General features: G+C 34.2%; 1 protein-coding gene across 6 annotated transcripts; it reads left to right on the top strand.

Annotated features, from left to right (window-relative positions):
• The first annotated feature begins 4185 nt into the window (after positions 1 to 4185).
• Positions 4186 to 13777, top strand: LOC102629838 (ubiquitin-like domain-containing protein CIP73). 6 transcript variants are annotated; one of them, XR_008054614.1, is made up of 20 exons: positions 4187 to 4533; positions 5483 to 5627; positions 5871 to 5988; positions 6188 to 6295; positions 6409 to 6527; positions 6686 to 6772; positions 7290 to 7475; positions 7556 to 7625; positions 7701 to 7855; positions 8544 to 8708; positions 8809 to 8880; positions 9496 to 9616; positions 9684 to 10013; positions 10086 to 10237; positions 10317 to 10541; positions 10939 to 11556; positions 11956 to 12111; positions 12240 to 12403; positions 12689 to 12801; positions 13661 to 13777. XR_008054614.1 is itself a non-coding variant. In XM_015528826.3 (18 exons), the coding sequence occupies exons 2-18, from the start codon at positions 5499 to 5501 to the stop codon at positions 12306 to 12308; spliced, it is 2793 nt and encodes a 930-aa protein (XP_015384312.2). In that variant the 5' UTR covers positions 4186 to 4533; positions 5483 to 5498; the 3' UTR covers positions 12309 to 12525. The 6 variants fall into 6 exon arrangements, 3 of the variants coding, with proteins under 3 accessions (XP_015384312.2, XP_015384311.2, XP_006473749.2); XR_001507749.3 differs by lacking the exon at positions 13661 to 13777 and having other exon boundaries at positions 12689 to 13012; XR_008054615.1 differs by lacking the exon at positions 13661 to 13777 and having other exon boundaries at positions 12609 to 13012.
• Positions 13778 to 13928: the final 151 nt, after the last annotated feature.

Below are 13928 nucleotides of genomic sequence, written 5' to 3'. Positions count from 1 at the left end.
TTTCTCTTTCTATACTATAACTAACTTTATTTTCTTTTTGTATAGTTCTTTACATTTCTCACCAATTTTTACGCTTTTTTTTAGTGATAGATTGCAGATGTTTTGAGAGATAAGACAAACTGGTCAAAATTCAAATAGATATTGTTATAATCTATCAAGAACAATAAGGAACAAAACTCAACATTTGCGAGCAATCTTCATATACCATAAAGAATAAATCATTTTTTTCATCTAAATTTTCATAAAGAAAAACTAACACCTCCTAATTTCTATCTCAAGAAATAATATAAATTAACAAATATCTCCATTTTAATTTCTATCTAAAGTTAAGAGAGTTTTATTTATATTTTATTTATAGACAACCGTGCTAGGAAAAATTTGGTTGCAATGAGATTGAAAAAGGACGAAATTAGTGGGGGGTTAACTTTGAAATTTCAAAATATTAAGATTTAATAACAAATATATATTTTTTAGATAAATTTATAGAAGAAATTAATAGGTTCAGATAGCCCCACCTAACTGTTGTTATACCAAATATTGTCTTTATCTTTGGAAAGCTAATCCAACACAAACTTATGCAAGACTAGGCCTATATGGCTATATGCAACCCTCCACATGCCTCGTAAAACTCCATTACCCCATTAGTTATTCTATAATTTTCACTTGGGTGATATTATTTGATCCATAGAAATTCTTGTTAGATCCATTTTTTAATAAAAAATTATATTCCAAAACATAGTCTAATGTAAAACTATTAAAAATGATAAATAAGTTAATTATCTAACGGTGTGTTTACTTCTTGGAATAAGGAATGAGAATAGAGGAATTGGAATCAAAGTTATGTTAACTTGACAAAATTGAATTTGGGAATGAGAATAAATTATGGGGATCCCACATAATTTAGAAATAAAGAATGAGAAACTCATTCTCATGGGGGGGTTGGGAATGAGAATGAAACATAAATTTATTTTTATATCTTTCTAATTTTTTCATATTTCGTAAATTACCTTTGTTCAAATTACAAATAATTTTATTATTTTAAATGTCATTAATAATAATAATAATAATTATTATTATTATCATTATTAAATTTTATTAACTTTATTATTTTAGTTATTATTAATTATTTTTATTTTTATTTTTATTAATATTATCATTATTAACAATAAAATAATGATAAAATAATAATTAATAAAAATAATTAATTTATCATTATTATTATTGTTGGTGTTATTATTATTATTATTAAAAAAATAAAAATAATTAATAATAACTAAAATAATAAAGTTAACAAAATTTAATAATAATAATAATAATAACAATGTAATTTTTATTATGTACATACATGTATAAATATTATTATAAAAATGATATTAATTAAAATAATAATAATAATAAATGTTAATAATGATAATATTAATAAAAATAATAATAACAATAATTAATAATAACTAAAATAATAAAGTTAATAAAACATAATAATAATAATAAATGTTAATAATGATAATATTAATAAAAATAATATTAACAGTAATTAATAATAACTAAAATAATAAAGTTAATAAAATTTAATAATAATAATAATAAATATTAATAATGATAATATTAATAAAAATAATAATAACAATAATTAATAATAACTAAAATAATAAAGTTAATAAAATTTAATAATGATAATAAATGTTAATAATGATAATATTAATAAAAATAGTAATAATATTTTATTATTAATAACAACAACAACAACAACAATAATGATAATATTTGTTAATAATGATAAATTAATTATTTTTATTAATTATTAATACTATGAGTATTTTGGTAATTTGATTCTCATTATCATTTTTCATCCTCATTTATTTTGTCAAGTAAACACATCAATGACATTCCAGCACATTTTCATTCTCATTTATTTTGTCAAGTAAATAATGAAATCTCATTTCTATTTCTCATTCCCAACACATTCTCATTCCAACACATTCCTATTCCCATGAAGTAAACACACCATAAATGATTGCACCCTCCATAAGCCGTAACCATCTCCTCAACTTTAAATAAAATATTTTTTTTATAATTTTTTTTTTTTTTCACCGTGATACATGAATGATTTTAGATTGCTGCAGTTGCAATAGCAATATTTTGTAAGAGTGAGTTCTGATAGCACACCTCCATAGAACAAGGATGCAAGATGCCCTATCTGATTGAGATTTTAGATGAATGATTATGTATTTGGGTCCTAATATTTGGGTCATAAAATTAAACAAATTTCAAAACAAAGAGATGGTTTTTCAATATACTAGATCTGCAACATAAAATCATAAATACAAAGAAATTGAGAAAATGACAACGAAGAGTAAGAGATAAACATGAAAGGGGCTCAGTGGACCTCAAGAGTAAAATAATATGCAGCAATAATATATAATTATTAGGACTATTTGTGTGATATTAAGAAGTTTATACGGTAAAAATTTAATTTTAAGATTTTAATAGTAGATTTATTAAGTAAATAAGTGTAAAGAAGAATTTAATGAATTCAAATAGCTCTTAGGAATGGCACTGGCAGAAATTCCTATGGAAATGGGGATCGTTGGAGATTTTTCCCATTTGGAGATCATATAAGAATAATTTTATATCTAATTTCTTATTAAGGAAAATGACTGGAGCCAGTTTTTACCCAACTTCTTATTAAGAGAAGGGACGGCGATGAAGTGAATCCCATCCCATCCATATTTTTTCTTTTTTCTTTTTAATTTTAGTTTTATTTTTTAAAATTATTAGTGAATAAATAATAAAATTTAAATTGTACAATATTAAATATTGGTTTAAAAAATAAATATCAAAATATTTATATTATTAAATTTTTAGACCTAATTGAATGGTTGTAGTTTAAATTTTTATTCAGAGCATTAAAAATACTAGACATGATCCTATTGGCCCAATTTTTTATTATAATATTTATTAAATATTTTAATTTTTTATTTAATAAAATAAAAATTAAAGTAAAATTGTACAACATAATTTCTGATTTTCGACAACAACCGTCTTATCTCAACTTTTATTTAAATTTTTTATTTTAATATAATTAAATTAAAATAAAAAATTAAAAACGTATTAATTATTTAAAAATCAGAAACCTCGTGAATATTATTTATGAAGGGGACAAAAACTCCTTCAAATAATTATGAACAAGGACGTATGTAAAATATCAAGAATGAGTATTGAGACACTCATCCTTGATAGCCACACTCTTTTAATTTTTATTAAAATTACTTATCGGATATAGTTACTAATATTTTTTAAAGGGGATATAATTACTAATTAAACCCTCACCGACAAGTAAAAAATTTTCTGTTTCGCGGCCAAACTGCACCAAACACCTTGATTGGCTTTTATGGCTTATTTGGCTGACGGTGGCGACGACCCACCGTTGCGGACACTCACTAAACAACAATGACGCCGTCTACTCCCATCCAAACCACCGCCACGTGCTTTAACCGGAAAACTATTCCACACTCTAACCCACCGCCACTATACAAAAACAACTACCATTCAACTGCCACACTACCGCCACACCAACAGCCCCTACAAAATCGAACCGCCACTCCTCCACATCAAGCCGATCTAACCAATCCCACCTTTGACGGGAGCCGCAAATCTTTCACGCCACCAGCCCCCACAAAACTGGCCTAATATGCACGTTCCCCATCAAGCCGACTAGGCGACTACACTCACGAGCCGACCACACCCAAGTCGAGCCACCATCATTGCTGCCTCGTCAAAAATCGATCCAATTGAAATAATCTACAAGCCCTGCACATGGTTGCCAGTACACTGAATTATGCCAATAATGCTTAAAACAAACAAAAAAAGAAAATTGGTTGAGGAATGTGAACAAGAGGATACTAAAGAATGGCGTTGATTTACACGAATAAGTTTCAATTGATTTTTTTTTTTTTTTTAACGTAACTAGTAAAAACACGTTGTATTATTTTTAAACGTTTTAATGAGATTAATAAAGAAAATGGATTTTAAGCGGCATTTAGAGGGGTGGCAATAATGTAAGTCCATCTAGGAATGGGCAGGTCTTATTGAATTGTCGAGGCCCATATTGAACTTTCTTGCATCCAACCTGAAAACCAAGACCACCAACAAAACGGCACCGTGGAATGAATTTCCCTTGCACAGCCTTACGCTCAGCTTCTTTTTTCTAGATTCTTCTTGCCAAACGTACCTCGTGGTATAATCGATTGCACAGTTCATTAAAGCAGCTAAAACCCGGTCAACTCGGGTCACGTACCGCGGCACCGCCCTATCACCCGTGTTCTCTGTCTACTATCTAGACCAAAGAAGACTTCTTTTCTTACTCCCAAAGGCATTCCGCATTCGTTAAGAGACCCGAGCCAAGCCTTTCTTCAAAAATAACCCCCCTTCCCCAACCAACGAAAAATAAATAAATAACACTCAAATCGGCGCCGCCGTATTTTTCCCGTCGTCTTTGCACTCTAATTTAATTTCAGATTTCTGCAACTAAAGGTTCCTCTCGTGTTTTCCATTTTTCCTGCTCTTATCGCTCTTGAATACTTTGTATCTGTTTTTTTTTTTTTGTTGGGGGGGGGGGGGGGGGGGGTATATATACGGATTAAACGTGTCACGATTTTATTCTTGCACGCCCTAAGCAGATAGCGGAACTCGTTCTGTTTAGCAATTTTAGTATCTAATTTTTGTTTTATCTTAGTGCTTTTGTATCGAAGGATTAACTTTTTATTTATTTAATATTTTTATTTCTCTTCGCCTTGATGTTATGATTGATTGCGATCTCCAGCATCTTTTTTATAATAAAAGCTGAGTAATGGTTGAAGAAGTGTTTTTTTTTTGTGGATTTTTATTGTATGCATTCAGGATTTGATCAGCATTAGGGTTTTATAAACTCACCATGCATAATTTCTTGCTTTGAAAACTATGTCATCTTCCTTCTTGCAATTTGATAGAATTGGGATCTTGTTTGCCTTTAGATGCGGCATTAGGTTAGATTTTGATAGGAAGGTATATTTCAGAGAGAGTGTATTATATTCATTATGATTTTATGGAGGTATAGGATGGCTCTTATTTTGTGTATTCTAGCGTTAAGTAAGTGCATTGGTTGCAATGTGTCTGTTTTGTAGTATCTCTTTCATGTTATTGCAACTTAAGACGAGAAAGAACATCCATATACATAAAAATGTATGATGCTGACATTTAAAACTTTTCAAAGTGCTGCATAGCATCTTTTCATTTTAAGCATTAAATGTCCTTTGTCGCATTCGTTATCTGAATAATTGCATGCCGGTGCATCAGCTACTAACGCCAGTGCAGATAGATAGATATTCTGTAAACTTCAGATTGCAACAAACTTAGAAAATGACAAGTACCATTTTGCATTTGTGATATGCGATTGCTTGTATGTCAGAGTTTGAATTTGTACAGTAACTGATTTTGCACTCAGGTTGCTGCTGCTTATCATGGCGGATCAATATCCCAATGAGAGTTCCAGCACAGGCAATGTTTCTGGCAAAAGTTCAGATGCAATTGTAGAGATCAATGTCAAGACTTTAGAATCCCAGGTTTATAGTTTCCAAGTTGACAAAAATGTGAGCAAAGTCTTGATCATGCTTCTTGTTTCAATTCACTGTAATCGTTATTCGGTTATTTTGGTTGGCATTTTCATTCTTATTGATGACCGAAATAACAGTTTTTGTTCATACAATTTGCATATCATGAATGGGACCTCCAAATTGTTGAAATTCACAAATTCATTGTGCTAATCGATTTCTTTTCTTTGGAAAATTTGAACTTCACTGGATTCATTTCCAAATAATGTCATTCTGATTCAGATCCCAGTTACATTATTCAAGGAGAAGATAGCCAATGATATTGGTGTCCCAGTTGGCCAGCAACGATTGATATTCAGGGGAAAGGTGTTAAAGGATGAACATCTCCTTTCTGAATACCGTATCTCCCCATTGATGCGATCTTTATTTTTGCGTTAAAGAGTTTCTGGGCTGCGATTTGTTTGCCATATATTCTTAGTTTCACTTGCTGTATTGATGTTTTATTACACCAGTATTTTATCACTATCTTATGGCTCATTTAGCCATCTAAGTGGATTTTTCTATCACTGCAATTCCGTGAATTCCTTGACTGTTTTTAGATGTTGAGAATGGGCATACACTGCATTTGGTAATTAGGCAGCCAGCTCAATCACAGCCTTCATCTGATGCGAGCTCTGGAGAGACAAATAGGAACAATGTTACTGGAGGTACTGATTCTCCAATTAGGATTCTCCGGCAGTTCGTAATTCCAAGCATTTTCTTACAGCAATGTTGATCATTTCTAAGTCGGTTAGTCATGGTTTCTGTCCTAATTTGGCAGGTAGCGAAGCCAATGCTAATGCCCCTCGTGGTCGTATGGGGCAAGTTTCTCACAGTGTACTTCTTGGGACCTTCAATGTTGGGGATCAAGGTGAAGGCATTGCTCCAGACCTCACTCGGGTGCGTCTGAAAATATTACTTTTTTCTTAACTTGGTGGGCTTTAATATATTTTTGTATCAGGTTTTTTAACTGCTGTTGCAGGAAGAGAAGGAAGGATGGAAGGATTTGTATTTTGTTGTTTCCACAAGTTGTTAACCCCTTATTGGTTGACTTGTAGGTTATTGGGGCACTTATCAATTCCCTTGGAATTGGTGGTCAGACCCCAGCTACTGGCAGTAATAGTGGCATACAGTTTTCAACTTTGGTAAGTTTGCATTTTTAATTTTTTTTATGTCTTTGTGCTAGCGTGATGGAGCATCTTTCAACCTTCCCTTCTAAATAATTTACTTTCTCGCTCATGGGATGGGTTTTCTTTTATTTTTTTAAATGGAAGTGGCAGCCGGAGACATTTTTCCTTAATTATGCTATTCTTTTATCCAATCAAATATTTTGAGCAATGCATTCGTTCGCATGAACATATTTTCACTGTTTACATACAAATTTGACTGTGTAGCTCCATTTGTGGTTGTCACATTCTTTTATCCAATCGAATGTTTTGAGCAATGCATTCATTCACATGAACATATTTTCACAGTTTTATAGACAAATTTGGCTGTGTAGCTCCATTTGTGGCTATCATGTTGAACCTATTCATTATGGTGTCTGTCATCCGTGTAAGTAGCCATTTAAATCATTTTCCTGATTTGTGTAGTTCTTTGCTGCAATCGGAAATACCTGTGTATGTGTTTAGTGTATTCAAATGATCGTGTTATTATTTGCAGTCAAATATTCATGCTCAGCCTCAACAAGGAAATGAGACAGCTGGCAGTGGTGGGCATGTTGGGAATCAAAGCCAAGTGGGAAATCAAGCACAGTCCGGACAGCCATATCCTGGTCAATTATCGTCACCTCCTGTTGTGCAAATTCCTCAGACAGCAGGAGCTGTGCCATTTCCTTCACTTAATGTGGTATGGAAATATCTATTTGTGCATGTTTACTTGTTATATGCCTTTATTATTTACTAATATCATTTCTTTATTGGTTTCAGCCAATTCCTGATTCTTTAAATACAATTTCAGAGTTTATGAACCACATGGAGCAGACACTGTCCCAAAATGGTGATTGTGCTAAAGCATTGTCTTGTGCTTCTGTGCTTGATATAACTTCCAACTAACTGTTTCTGTGATGTATAGGGTATCAGCCAAATACATCATCAACTAGTAATGAAGAAGTACCACGACCTGAATTACCATCCAACGAACGGGGTTTGCCAACTCCTGAAGCTTTGAACATTGTCCTGCAACGTGCACAAAGGCTTCTCAGTGGTCACACTGTGGCTGCACTCTCTGTAAATACTATTCTTGGAACACTTCTTTTCACTTTTTGTCTTTGCATTGGTGGATCCTTATCTTTGTTTGAAACTGAGATGTGTTTGTGCCTGGTTTCCATTAGCATATATTAGTGGATTATTTTCATTAAAATTTATCTTGGAACGGAAAGCATATATCTTTCTGTAAAGCTAGTCAGAGCTGAGTTTGCATTTTCAATCCCTTTGTTACATCTGTGTTTATAGAGTCTGTTTTCTATACTGTTGTATTGATCAGTTATTTCCTTAATGTTATTGGGTTTGACTTTTCTTTCTACTTTTGCTGGTTGATCAGATGAACTTATGAATCTTTTGCTGATTTTGTTCATTGTAATTGCACATTTTAAATTATAGAAAGTTATTTCGCTAATCACCACAATTTTTTTTTCTTTTTTCATTTTTTCTGAAATGCATCGCACATAGTTGTCAGTGCATATTTGTAGTATTTGGAATCAAGATTTAATCACTTATTGAAGCTAAAGCATGCACTTTACCAATATCAAAGCAATATTTTATAATCACTCATATCTTATGAAAGAAAAGTTTTTGAGATAAAGTTGCTGAAAATGGACCAACTTTGCTTCTTTCTTTAGTTATCATCATCATTATTATTATTATTTTCTTGGAGGGATAACTCTAGTAATCTGATTAAGTGTTATTTATAATGTAGCATATCGCAGGACGTTTGGAGCAAGAGGGTGCTTCTTCAGATCCTAATATCAGGGGTCAAATTCAGGCAGAATCTGTGCAAATAGGATTTGCAATGCAACACTTGGGTTCTCTTCTGTTAGAGCTTGGTCGTGTAATTTTGACACTCCGTATGGGGCAGTCTCCTGTATGTTCTAGTCTATCCTCTGCATATTGGCTCTTTTTGTGATTACATGTTCACATTTTTGAGTACATATTCACCTTTTTTTTTCCACTGCAACTTGCAGGTGGAATTTTCTGTCAATGCTGGGCCTGCTGTTTATATATCTCCATCAGGACCTAATCCAATAATGGTTCAGGTTAGTCAATAATTATGTATCATATGTTTTGGTATATATCACACATGTAGAATAAGATTTGAGGGTATAAGTGGGTCTTCCTGTGCCGTGGTGAATGGTTGGATAAACATGATGTTGGTGGTTTGTAACAGTAATGTGTTAAGTTAGCTGTTCCTAGGACAGTAAATATGTTGTACGTACTGGCAAAATCTGTTACCAGCTGACAGATTTTAATAATTATGCATTGTGGAGGAACAGTACATAATACGCTTACTGCAGTATAAAATTATACTCCTTTCATGTAGACAGGGAGGGGATACAGAGTGCTGTATTTGGCTGGAAAAAGGTAATGAAAACCTTTGCTAAAGAGTATAGAGCTTAAAGAGAGAAAATGAGAGTGTGAGTAGTAGTGAAATTTGCTGACTGCAGTGAATATGATGGTTTTGGAATTGCATAGGAGATAGTTTATTCCTTGGATTATGTTGCTTCAATTGTGTGTTTCTGTCACTGTATCTCTCTGACAATTTAAATGCTGAGCTCTTTTACGATTTACTAGCTACAATCTTAGGATTTGAAATGATTAAAAAAAGCTGGTTATAATGTACCTATTTATTCATGGCTTTCCTTTATTTACAGCCATTTCCTATCCAAACCAGCTCTTTGTTTGGCGGTTCAGTTCCTTCATCAAATCCCATGAATATTGGCCCAGTTGGTGTTGGACATGCCCCAAGGAACATAAATATTCATATACATGCTGGTAGGTAAATTTTATGCATAACGTGCTGCTTATACTTTTATGGATCTGATGGTGTACGTGTTATTAGGCACTGCACTGGCACCTGTTCTTTCAACAATTGGTACCAGGGCAAGTAATGGGGATGGAGTGCAGGGAGAACGCAGGAATGCTACTGGTTCTACAGAGTTGGCTGGTTCTGGTTCAGTGAGGGTCCTACCTGTGAGAAATATCATTGCAGCAGCTGTACCATCACGTCCTACTGCTGCTGCAATTTCCACTGTAGCCCAACCTGGTCCAGGCTTATCCGTACCTCAGCTATCTGCCAACTCAGGTTTGCTATCCTCTGTTGTTGATCAAGTGAATTCACAAATCAGGAACTTTGTTGGTAACATGCAAGGAGAAAACCAGGTTCCATCAGGTAGGTACCTTTGATACTAATTCATGTACTAATGACTGCACGGTTGACAAATACTGCTCTTTCTGTATGTAGCTGAAGTGATGTCAGCGGGGCAGAATTTATCTGATGGATCTATGGTAGGAAGTTATGCTGGCAATGAACAGCCCAGTAGCACACCAGTTAACAGAGTTGGTGAACTTAGGGTCTCTTTATCCGGGAACACACCGGAAAGTGAAAGTCAGAAGGTTTGCTTTGTATAAAAACCTTGGATGATGCAAATTGGAATAATTTTGTGATTTCCTTTGACCACTGCTGATAATGTAGCAGGCACTACCTGAAGGAGATCATGTAAGGACTAATGAAGGTATGGGGAGCGTCTTGAGTTCTAAAGATGCACCATCATCTTCTAGTGGAGGTGCTCAGAGTTCATCAAGTGGAGAGTCAGAAGACAATTCAGGAAATGCTCTTGGATCTATTGAGAAGCAAGATCTGCAGGAGGGTTCCAAAGCTGCTCCACTTGGATTGGGGCTGGGGGGTTTAGAACGGAAGGTATGATAATTTTGTTCGTTTTAAAAAATATTCGAAATATCCTTCATATTGTGGTACTTTGAAGTTGCTGTTAGATCCAAGTCTTCTGACAAGATCCTTAAAAAGAAAAAAAAAGAAGGGAAAAAAAAAGATTCCTACTCAAATATGTGCATGGAATTTTTCGCAGGCTAGATCTTCATGATTGTCAGATGGCTCTTTGTTTACTTACCCAAGTATTACATTGATACTGTTAAGCACTCCATTTTAGTAATTATTTTTTCTCCAAAGTCTTTCTCTATGGCACTTTGTGTGCTAACCCTTCTGTTTCAGTATATTAATCAATTTTCTCTGATGTGTTCTCCTTTGATGTCTTCTGCTATCTGATTGCTTGCAACTCCCTTGTTTTTTATGTGATCAGAGGCGGCCAAGGCAGCCAAAGACCCCGGTCAAGAGTAGTGATGGTGGAATGAGCAATGCTCCTCTTGATCAAAACTTGAACTCTACATCTGTTGGCCAGCATCTCTTGCAAACTCTTGCATCTTCCAGCTCCGTAAGGAATGGGATAGATGCAAATGAGCTATCCTTTGGTCAATTACCTGTAGTTGAGAGGGTCACAGAGAGTAAACAGTCAGGAGGGCAAGACATCGACAGCCAAGTTGACACTGCAAGTGCTATATCTGAAGTTCTACGTAGCACTGAGTTGAATGGTCTATTGTCAGGGTTTTCACAGCAAACTGGGATTGGTTCTCCGGATGTATTGAGAAATATGTTGCAGCAGCTCACTCAGAGCCCGCAAGTCTTGAATACTGTGAATCAAATTGCTCAGCAGATTGACACCCAGGATGTGGGAAACATGTTTTCAGGGTTAGGGGGTGGTTGGGCTGGTGGTATTGACTTGTCAAGAATGGTCCAACAGATGATGCCTGTTGTTTCTCAAGCTCTAGGTCGTGGATCTACGCCTCAACCCCTTTCTGGCACACCTCAGTGTAGTGAGAGGAGGTCAAGTGGGGTGGACAACCCTGATGATCCAATTCAGGTTTGTACACGTTCTGAAAAGACAAAATAGTAAAGAACCTGGGAAGTTAGTAAACTGAATTAAGTGTTAAAATCTCATGTTTTACAGGATGGTTTTGATTTTTGACTCTGCTAAAATCGATTCGGGCTACTAACTCAAAAGGCTGTTTCCTTTGTGTTTAACCGTTCTTGTGTTATTCAATTTGCGATACCCGGGTGTAGTTATACGAGTGTTGATGAAACTCTATTGTTTTATATCCTGTAACATACGAGAAATTTCTTGGGCATATGCATATAGATGCTGGAAGGAAACTGTATTACTGATTACTTTTATTGCCTTATTACCATATGTGTTGATAAGGACTTTGCTTTATCAATCAGTGTTAGTAACTATTTCCTGATTTATTTAATTGTCTTCCAGATAGGAATCCAACAAGTGGTTCAGAGGATTGAGCACTTGGATCCACCTGGAGAGGTCTTCCGAGCCGTTGTCCAAAATGCTGGCCAGCTTCATTGCAATGGAAGCGGCCGCGAAGATCTTGTAAGTGAGTTATGCAGTGATGAGGATCTTGCAGAGGTAAGTACCATGCCACTGTGGTTTGTGATGCTCCCTAACAGCAATTATGTTCTACTTTTGAAGCTTGATGATTATTATATTGTTCAGATCTTAAGATTTCTCTCTTTTTGGGGGGTTTAATATTGCAGGAATATGCGGAGATTTTACGGAGTGACATATACCAACGACTTAAGGGTGACTCAGGGCGTGACTGCTAACTTCTTACCTGCATGTAAGCAATAGTTTCAATGTGTCATAGACGGTGCTTCTGCCGGTTCACAGAAAGACCTTGTACAAGTTAGGTTTGGGCATGGTGAGTTAAAAGTTGATCTTAATGTTTCCAGTGCGAAGCTGCGTGTATGTATCCACACACATTTTCTGTTACATTTTGTATAAATTATCAATAGTTTCATACATTTCATAACTTTTAAAATATTTCAGTCGAATTTTTTTTTTTTGGTTGGGGGGTTACTGTTTCTCCTACTGTAGCATTATGATTTGATCAAAATTGGTTTTAGGGGGCATATTCCTTAGTTACACCACCTCCATTGGCCATAGCTAGAGCCTTGAAATCAGTGAACTTCGATCCCAATTTCAGGTAGACAGACAAATATTGCTTACAGCTCAAGCTCAACGGCCTCGATGGAATGGAACCCTTTATTAACCTTGGGTTTGTTTACAACCGTGATCGAGCTCGGAAGGGATCTCAAGGTTGGTCTTAAAAGATGACAATAACTATGTTATGAATGAGAACGATATGTTATTGTTCTCAAGAGAAATTGGAGCAAAAAAAATCTTCTATAGGAGTATAATACTATAATCGTTTGTCTTTTTCAGAAAGGTTTAATTTGCCTGCAGCTTTTAAGCATAAAAAAAATATTAATGATTTGATAAAAATAATAAAGAAATTATTGAATGTTTATAGTGCCAACTCAACTTTCAACCTGGAGTCGTATGTGTTTAGTGTTTACGCAATATTTTATTTAATGTTGTAGCATAAAATTTCTAACCACAATAACAAAAAGGCGGTAACAATATTGAATTCAGTCCATCATTATATTGGAACATATCGGTTTATGTAATACTAAAGAGTGTACTGAGGCTAATCTGTTTAATTGGAATTATTTTTTTTTCTTTTAGTGTAATTAATTAGCGGATAGATTTGTAAGTTAGAAAATGAAGTTGAGTGCGCTTATTTAAACTCATAAGATTACTCATTAAACCTATTTTTACTTTACAAACTCTCTATTAAATTACAAAATCGTATTTAACTGTATAAATCTTCAGAAATCTCAATAATATCCTTAATTAAAAAAAATCATTTGTCTTTTGCATATAACTCATTTCATAGCCATTACTAAACTTCTCTATTGAAGTCAATTAATCTCTCTTCAGAAAACAAATATTTTGCCTTTTTCGCTCTCTTCACGCATCTAATTGAATTAATGTGTTATTTTTATACTGTTACTAAAAAGCATTTAGATAGATCGTGAATTCGGGACCGCATGATACCCTATAAATAATTTAAAATTGTCTGTGAATAAGTTGACAAAATTCCGATGTTTTACAGTGAGAAACCCCAAGGGAATTACTCAGTGACGTAAGGGCAAGGAGGCATTTGCAGATCTTGAAAACTTCCCAATGCAATCTCTGTTTTCTTTTTGCGCCCCCCCGCGCCCCCCGCCCCCCCCAACTCTTAAGATTCTTGTCGCGGCTTTTATGTTTGAGAGTATCTTGTGAATTTATATTATTGGGCATGTAAAATACAAGAGTAATGATACAGCCACAAACTCTTGTATAAATTTATTTTGTACAAACTAACGTGGCATTAATTCATT

This window comes from Citrus sinensis, chromosome 5, assembly GCF_022201045.2.
Source record: "Citrus sinensis cultivar Valencia sweet orange chromosome 5, DVS_A1.0, whole genome shotgun sequence".
In the NCBI taxonomy this organism is placed as follows: domain Eukaryota; kingdom Viridiplantae; phylum Streptophyta; class Magnoliopsida; order Sapindales; family Rutaceae; genus Citrus; species Citrus sinensis.
This window is presented reverse-complemented; position numbering and strand designations above follow the sequence as displayed.

What these genes read in the sequence shown, in the direction of transcription:
- LOC102629838 (XM_015528825.3), top strand. Translation starts at nt 5,499, where the DNA reads ATGGCGGATCAATATCCCAATGAGAGTTCCAGCACAGGCAATGTTTCT. An exon ending in CTAATCCAATAATGGTTCAG is followed by an intron (nt 8,881 to 9,495) that starts GTTAGTCAATAA and finishes CTTTATTTACAG; the next exon opens with CCATTTCCTATCCAAACCAG. An exon ending in CGGAAAGTGAAAGTCAGAAG is followed by an intron (nt 10,238 to 10,316) that starts GTTTGCTTTGTA and finishes CTGATAATGTAG; the next exon opens with CAGGCACTACCTGAAGGAGA.